Source organism: Monopterus albus, unplaced genomic scaffold (genome assembly GCF_001952655.1).
Source record: "Monopterus albus unplaced genomic scaffold, M_albus_1.0 scaffold261.1, whole genome shotgun sequence".
NCBI lineage: Eukaryota > Metazoa > Chordata > Actinopteri > Synbranchiformes > Synbranchidae > Monopterus > Monopterus albus.
In genome coordinates this window covers 168,819-177,711 of record NW_018128141.1, presented here as the reverse complement: position 1 = coordinate 177,711, position 8,893 = coordinate 168,819, and the positions used below count along the sequence as shown (strand labels likewise).

Below are 8,893 nucleotides of genomic sequence, written 5' to 3'. Positions count from 1 at the left end.
AACCCAGATTTTGCTGTGCAGACACAGTGAGGCGATGAAGATTGTTGAGGAAACTGATGATATGGAGATCAGTACAAAGGTACTGAGAGGAAGGCAGAAAAAGCATAGACTTAGAAAGAAGTGGGGCTTTCTGCTGCGGACATCTTCCTGTGGTACCAGTGGTTACAGGTGACCTTGTTTGAAGACTGAATGGTTTCTTGTCTGTGTTTATCAGTGTGTCCCTTGTCCTCATCACTTCACATTCATTCATGTGTGCATTGTCATTTTTGCTTTTTATGCATTGTTTAGTTGCTTGTCGAAGGACAGCTGTGAGTGTGTGCTCCAGGCCTCATTCTAAAATTACATCTATTGTATTATCCAGACTTTATGACTTTGCACTTTAGAAAAATGGGCCATTCACACACTTTGAAACATGACATGAAAGCAGATTTTACCCAATGATTTAGTTTTGCCTCCTTTCTTATCAACAAATGTAAAATGTACAGAATATTTTTGACCCTATATTCTATTTTGTTTCTTGCAACATGTGTCAAACAAATTCTATTTATCTTGTGTGTAATTTAACCTTTATTGTATCCCTTGCATACCTGTTGTTTCTGGATCTTGTACTGCTGCAACACTAATTTTCCTTTGGGTATAATATAGCTATCTATTGTTAGAAATTAGTAAGTCAGTCAGATAACTATTAAACAATGTGGTGAATCAAATGTTAGTAATGCAATTTAGTAAGATTTCAAGTCTGCTCTAGTCTGCCCTGTTTCAAGGTTAGCAGTAAGCCATGACAGCAATTGTTTTCTTGTATTAATCTTGTGTTAGATTTATGTCTGAATGATTGTTTTAGTTACGCACCACGTAACAACATCCACACACATTGAGCTACCTCATTTTGTTATGACTAGGTAACATGCAGCTGTTCCAAGCCTGTGGAGCTCTAGATAAGAGATGGAGTCTGCTGGACTGATTTCATCTGTGCACGGGAGTGGCCCAAAAACTGATAAATGTATTAGGCTCTGGGTTTCCGGGATCTCCTCTCTCCAGCAGCCAGAGTGTGTGCATGTTTCTGGAGGAAGGAACAACCTGGATCATGTTTCTAATTTTATTTGTGGTTCAAATAAATCAGCACTAAATGAAGAAAGACGGACGCGGTTATTCAGATCTGTCCAATAAAACAACTGGGGTATAACACTATCTATCTATCTATCTATCTATCTATCTGTCTATCTGTCTATCTGTCTATCTGTCTATCTGTCTGTCTGTCTGTCTGTCTGTTTGTCTATCTGTCTGTCTGTCTGTCTGCCTGCCTGCCTGCCTGCCTGCCTGCCTGCCTGTCTGTCTATCTAAATAACTAAACTAAATATCTATCTCTTCTCAGATTTTTTTTATTTTGTACAACTGTATACTTTCTGTTATCCAAACATTCTGAACATTTTTACTAGTACATGATCTATGTGTCCGTTTTTCTAGCTGTTACAAGAAATAACCGATTCCCAAATGAATAAATAAGCATATATTGTATTTTCCTGATAAACACTACCGCCATCTAGCGTCTGAGTACGTAGGTTACGTCTCAGACGCAATCCGATGACGTCACTCCGTTTACTTCTGACGTTGGTGGACTCCAGACGCTGCGGTTCGTCGAGGAAGTTAGCAAAACAGTGATTCAAGCACACTTTTCAGCAAATATACGGCGATTTATAAGGTACGGTTGTGGGAGTTATGTTTTTATTTTGCTTATTTGCTTCGTCACAAGCCAAACAGTGAGCTAAATTGACCTGCTAATCCATGCACATTCCCGATATGGTGCACACTGAACTCTATTTTAAATCTGACCTTTTGAATTTCACGTGCTTACAAATTAAGCACGGCGTTACTTGATCATATAAATAATTGATTTTATATTTTGGAAGTTGCTTTGTGTAATTCGGCCAATGGTCACCGCCGGGTTTAATCTCTTAGTGGTATTTTAAGTGGGACAGTGGAAACAAGGCTTAGTTCACGCTGGTTTTGTGGAGTAGCGTTAGACAAACCAGCAGTTTGTGCCTTATCTCAGTCGTACTTCATGAGCTACTTTTATAAGTCTCGTTGAGTAGAGTTGTATGGTTTACAGCTTTGTAAGAATCCTTAGCTGATTTACTCGTAGTGTGTTTCAAATGTTTACAATGCGACAGAGTGTAAGTTCATTTTATGTCATAGTTTCACAGTTATCTCTAAATCCAGTTCTACCTTAACAGCTGTTACTGACTTAACAGGCCATTTCTCTTGTTTTATGCAGCTTAGAATTCCATTATTTTTGTTTGATTGAACACCTTCAGAAACGTTTAAAAGAGAAGAACTTTAAAAAAATCCCACAATGCAAAGTTTCACCTTTACTGCTGAGACAGTGTGTACATAACTTTTATATGACATGATGTCTGACCTTATTGACAGAAATGGATTTTCTTCACCAGCATCTTTATTAATATTTTCACCTCGACATCAGAGAAGTACATCTGTGTCATAGTCCAACAATAAACATAATACATATTATAATTCTAAATTGAAAATAATTTGGGCAACAGCAGAGGACCATTTACATTTATGCATCACAGCCATCACATTAATTTCAGTCTACATTCTCTATATGAAGAATAAAAGAGCAACTGTTTACCTTTGACGTAGATTCACTGACACTTCTTTAATCCTGTTAGAGGAGTGTGGTCACTGGGTTTCTTCTAACACAGTGAGACATTCATGGTGTTTATCGGCTGTACCTCCAGGACAGTAGGAAATAACTTCCATGTTTTTAATGAAATAACTTTCATGTTTTAATCTAACACGCAGCTGTTGAAACTCGTGTTTGTTGCACTGTAGCTGTACATTGAACTGTGCATGTGTGTGTAGAATCATGGGATTGAGATAATAAACCATAGCAAATCCTCCAGGACAGTAGCTGTACCGTATGAAAAGCTGCTGATGTCTCTCCACAGATCAGACATGGCCCTCACACAAGTGTCTTCCAACAAATGCGCTGGTGGCTTCCAGAAGGTTTTTGAGCATGACAGGTGAGACCTTGAGAGTCAAAGTTTACACCTTAAAACACACCTGTGGCATCAGTGTATACAACCCCAGTGCCAAAAAAGCACGGGATGCTGTGTTAATTGTAAATAAAAACTGAATGAAAGGATTTGTAAATATTTCAAACCCCTTCTTGTTTTATGGAAAAAAAAAAAAAAAGTTCATTTTAAATTTGATGCCAACTCAAAGTTGGGACACGGGTGTGTTTACCACTGTGTTGCTTCATTTCTTCTTTTTAACAACAGTCTGCAAGTGTTTGGAAGCTGAGGAGACAAAGTGTTTTAGTTTTAATGAGAAATGTTTTCCTATTTCTGCTCGATACAGGATTCAGCTGCTCAGCAGTTCAGGGCCTCCTTTGTATTTCTCACTTCATAATGCACCAGATGTTTTCACTGTGCGACAGGTCTGGACTGCAAGTCAGACAGTTCAGCACCCGGACTCTTATAATGGAGCCGTGCTGTTAGACTGTGTGCAGAATGTGGTTTGGGTTTGTGTTGCTGAAATAAAGTGTTGACTGAAAAAGGAATTGGTGGCTTCACAGATGTCCTGTGCACTAATGCTCCCCATGCCAATCAGAATGCTGGCCTTTCAACTGGGTACTGATAACAAGCCGGTTGGTCCCTCTGCTCTTTAGCCCAGAGGAGGTGACGTCCATGATTTCCAGAAAGAATTTCAGATTCTGACTCGTCCTACCACAGAACAGTTTTCGACTTCACCCCAGTCCATCTTAAATAACCTCGAGCCCAGAGATGGTGGCATCTTGTTTATGCTGGATCTTGTTTATGTATGTTTTTTCCTTGTATGGCAGAGCTCTAACTTGCACTTGTGGATGCAGCGATGACCTGTGTTCACGGACGTTCACGGACGGTGGTTTCACTACAGATCATGTCCATTTTTAATGCAGTCACCTGATGGCCAGAGGATCACACTGTTCCTTGGTTTTCAGAGATTTCTCCAGATTCCCTGAATCTGTTAAGAATGTTATGAACTGTAGACGTTGACAAACCCAAAATCTTAGCAATAGTTCAAGTTCAAGGTGTTTATTTGTCATATGCACAGTTAGGAAATGTGTTTCCCTGTACAATGAAATTCTTACTTTGCCGTCCACATGAATGCCACAAAATACAAATGAAATATAAAGTAGTTAAATAGATAACACAAAATCTAAGGCACTTTAAGCAGCGCAGGTGCAGCAATATAGTAGAAAAAAAAATATATACAAGAATATAACAGAATGTATGCTGCATGGGAGCAGCATGTGCAGCAGAGTCGTCGTGCAGGCAATACTACACCGAGAAACATTCTTCTTCATTGTTGAACTGTTTACCACACGGTGTGGTGAACCAACTGGCGGAGCATCGGGGGTGCAAGCAGTGGCGGTTTTTGGCATGGGCGAACCGGGCAGCTTGACAAGGAAGGCCAGAAAGGTCAGATTTTAGTGCAATGTAATAATAAGATTTTCTTTAGTGTGATTTGTGTAATGAAGGATTTGTGCTATTTAGAATATTTATTCTATATTTTATTTGTATATTATTCTTAATATTTTATATTATTGTTCTCTGCTCTTGTTGTATTCTGATTGTATACAAAAAGTGTCAAAAATATGTAGAGAGTATGTTTAAGTTCTGATAACTTCTACTGTTTTGTGCAGAATTGCGGTTTTCAAATGTTCTGTTGAAGGATTTGTGCAATTGAGAAAGAAGTTTGTCTTAAACTTATATTGTGCAATTATATTGCGCTCAGAGGGTGGTCTCGCCCGGGCAGTAATTCAATGTAGAACCGCCACTGGGTGCAAACTCCATCCAGGCTGACACCATCTGGGGCCCTGGACGGGCTCTCCCAGATGTACGAAGGCAAGAGTGGTGCTCAAAGACAAAAGAGACGCGAGACTTAGAATATGCAGTTTCCAGACTGAAGAAACTGGATTATTTTTGATTGTTCTGCATCGATTTCAACAACCGCAGGCATAAATGAGCTAATGTTAGCTAAAAACAAAAGAGGGTGCCCTGGTTAGCAGCGCAGCGGCCCCATCTTCATTACCATGGAGCCGTAGACCAGACTTTCCCACATTTGAAGTCAAGAGATTTGACCAAGACAGATGGTGGAGAACTTTACATAGTGCATGCTCAGCAGAATGTCGTTGAAATAGGTTGAGTACAGTCAGTTTCTAGCTGGTGATGAGCAGGAGAGTTTTTAGGTGCTGTTCATAAATGTACAGACTCGGTGAGGTGAAGTGTAATTTTTGATTGCTTGTATATGTAACAGGTCCGACTTCACTTTGTGTCACAGCCTGTTACTGTTGGTTATACGGAGGAAGATGATTGATTGCAAGATACAATGTAGTAACACAACTCTGTGTTTACATTAGACAGTGTTCAGAAACGCACATAGACTCCCTGTTTTGGATTAGCATATAGTGTTAACAGTTGGACTTTACATGTGTATGAACGAGAGGGAGGGAAGTGGAACAGTGAGGTTACAGGGGCCTGAGGTCAAGAAGGTGCAGGAATTTTAAGTATTTGGGGTCAACGGTCCAGTGACAGATGCTCACGGCTTGGTGGGTCTTTGGCCTGAAAGACTCGGCCTCTCTGGAATGATCACGACACTGATCTGTCATCACTTAACGCTCAGTAGTTATTTCACCGGGTGGTTTTTGAGCATTACACACCTTTTCCAGTCTTTTGTTGCCCCTGTCTGAACTTCACAATAAGCTTATCTAAACTAAAATATATTAATTTGATCATGAGATATCTTGTCTTTGTTTTGTTATCAAATAATTATGGGGTAAAGGGGTTTTCAAGACAGTTCACTCAGGATTTAGATACAATTTACACAGCACCCCAACATTTCTGGAAGTGGGGCTACAGTTTTCACAGGTTTGCACATATTAAAGTAAAAATGTGTGTATTTGTGTTTCTTTTGTGCAGCACTGAACTGAAGTGCAAGATGAAGTTTGCAGTGTACCTGCCTCCCAAGGCTGAGACAGACAAATGTCCTGTCATGTACTGGCTCTCTGGTGAGTGTGCAGTCTGACAGAGCTGCGCTGCAGCGGCTGTCAGGTGATGAATGAGTGAATGATTGTAAGTAAGAATACGGGCTCCACTGGTGCTCTGACTTCCACCCCAGAGGTTCAGATTAAATGGTAAGGGTTGTGTTATTCTACTGTGGTGTTATTAAAAGAACTCAACAGTGTGTTCGGTCGTCGCTCAGCCTTCCTGTGTCTTTCAGTCCAGGTCCATTGGTTCCTACTGAACACACAGCTCAGAAACAGTTTCATTATTATTTAACCAGGAAGTTTCTTGAGATGCATTATGTCCTGGCCAAAATGGCAACACAGAATGTGTATCTCATAGACACATGTAAATGCACACCATTCATTTACAATTTTCACAACAGAACAGGACCTGACATCCCTCATGAAGTGCCTACAGGAGAAACTTTGGGTCAGTCATCAGCACATACTCAGTAGTTTCCCAAAACAGCTGCTCACTCTTACTTTTTATCAGAGAAACAGGAGGGAACAGTGCACCCATTGGGGACTATGTTCAGTGGCGGATGAATCCACATCTGGTCTCCAGTGAGTATTAGTGAACTGTGTGTGTTCATTGTGCTAAAGGAGCATGTCGGTGTGACAGTGTGGTCACTGATGGGTATGGGTCTGACACAGCGGAGGGAGAGCAGGCTGAGATACACACAGTGTTGGTTTGTTGTGAGAGGAAAAATTTAGAAAATGACAAGAATTATGATTTCAAATCTTACATGAGACACAACTCTTATCCTATGAAAGTTCATCTGATTCAAGTGGTGCTTGACAATTTATCTTTGACAAGAGAAAAGGGGTTAATTGTGCTAGAAGTAGAGATTCTGTCTGTGCTGAATGTTTCCTCTGAGGCAGCAGTGACTCCGGGTCCCAGCCGCTCTCTGATGATCAGGTTCCCCTTTGTGTGTCTGCAGGTCTGACGTGTACCGAGCAGAACTTCATCACCAAAGCTGGCAGTCAGCTCGCTGCCGCAGAGCACGGCATCATTGTCGTGGCTCCAGACACAAGCCCCCGTATGACAACACACACAGACTTATTATCCCAGACAGCTTTGCCTTACCGTGAGTGACCCACATGTTCCTTCCTGGTCATCAGTAAACCTGTCACCCACCTCCCATCCTGTCTCAGGTGGTTGTAACATCGAGGGGGAGGATGAGAGCTGGGATTTCGGCACTGGAGCTAGTTTCTTTGTGGATGCCACCCAGGAACCCTGGAGCACCAACTACCGCATGTACTCCTACGTCACTGAGGAGGTGGGCTGGCTTTCTGTCACCTGCTCACATAAACAACTCACTTCTCAGTTTCTGCTAACGTGTGTTCTTGATGATGCCTCGCAGCTCCCCAGAGTGATCAATGCAAACTTCCCCACCAACCCAGACAGGATGTCTATCTGCGGTCACTCCATGGGCGGCCATGGGGCGCTCGTCTGTGCCCTGAAGAACCCTGGGAAATACAAGGTACTTAACCTACTGTGTGTCTGAGAGAGGATGGAGAGAGCTCGGTGTGTAGTGAGTTGTAGGGAAGCAGGTTTCAATTAACTGTTTAGATGTTAATCAATTAAAAAAAAATGACGAGCTGATACAATATCAAAATAGTTTGCACCCCCTTCTCTTCTTCTAACGGTTTGATGCAAATTCCATATGTAGTTTATTTTTCAAATGAGAGCAACTGAATATGACTTGACCAGCAACCACATGTTCACCTGAACTTTGGTCCAGTGTTAGTGCACGTTACTTTGAGCCTTTTGAGGTCATTCAGAAGTTCTGTGGCCGGCTGCCAGTGACAGGAGCATTTAGCAGACTGATATTAATCATGTAGAGTGCAATGTGTGACAGTGCTGCACCGAGAGGAGCAGTGTTTACATTAACATTTAAAGTAAGGCTCATTTTAATAAGTTTCTCTTCACAGTAAGTGCAGCTTACTTTTCCTATTTTCAAGCAGAGTGAGTAGCTGCCGTCAGGGTGTGAGCAGGGCTTAAAAAGCTCTCCCCAGAAAGACCTTAGAAAGTCTGAGAGTCATTAGCACCAGTCTGAACTCATGTCTGTGGGCTGCAGACAATAATGTTCCTGTGTGTAAGGAAGAGGAAGCAGCATCAGCCCTGAAAGGCCAAGTGTCTATTTTAACAACAACCGAATGAAACCAAATGAATTCCATTCCATTCATTTTCAGGTGGTTAATTCATTTTCTATCCTGTCATCACACTATTGCTACATCCTGCTGGAAAGCACTAAAGTTAGAACCGTAGTCGTGAATCATCCCCACTGGTTTTCTGTCACACCTTCACAGTTTGGTTGCTACAGGTATTAGATTTCACTTTATGTGGTATTAAATTCACCAGGACCTGCAGGGCTCTACGTTAACCCAGTGATCTCCGGTCACCTGCAGGCCGGACAGTGCTGAGGCTGACGTGTGGTGCTTTGTCTCCTGCAGGCGGTGTCTGCATTTGCGCCCATCTGTAACCCCATGCAGTGTCCCTGGGGACAGAAAGCCTTCTCAGGATACCTGGGCCCTGACAGGTCTACGTGGGAGGTGAGAGCACTGCTGATAATCACACCCCGACACTGATTCAGTGAGAACTGGTGCCGTCGCCATGAGACATGTCCAGCCAGTTTCCATTAGGGCTGAACGATTTGAGCAAATAATCTAATAGCGATTTAATATGCGATTTTATTAGCTGTTCATTTTCTGTATTAAACTTCAAGCCAAAGACAAGCACTAAGTCATTATATAGTATGACCAACATAATATTAGATTGAACATAAGACCAGGCATGTTATTTGATGAAATTAAATGATGCAT

The 8,893-nt window shown here is 41.7% G+C and overlaps 1 protein-coding gene across 2 annotated transcripts in view; it reads left to right on the top strand.

Moving 5' to 3' along the window:
* Positions 1–1,582: 1,582 nt before the first annotated feature.
* The window catches only part of esd (esterase D/formylglutathione hydrolase), a 21,135-nt gene continuing 13,824 nt past the window's right edge, over positions 1,583–8,893 (top strand). The window contains exons 1-7 of one of the 2 annotated variants that reach the window (XM_020621572.1): positions 1,583–1,699; positions 2,967–3,041; positions 5,982–6,070; positions 7,009–7,155; positions 7,223–7,347; positions 7,432–7,551; positions 8,525–8,623. In XM_020621572.1, coding sequence (XP_020477228.1) covers positions 2,974–3,041; positions 5,982–6,070; positions 7,009–7,155; positions 7,223–7,347; positions 7,432–7,551; positions 8,525–8,623 — 648 coding nt within the window. In that variant the 5' untranslated portion in view covers positions 1,583–1,699; positions 2,967–2,973. The remainder of the gene's footprint in view (positions 1,700–2,966; positions 3,042–5,981; positions 6,071–7,008; positions 7,156–7,222; positions 7,348–7,431; positions 7,552–8,524; positions 8,624–8,893) is intronic. The other variant, XM_020621573.1, reaches the window with a different exon arrangement.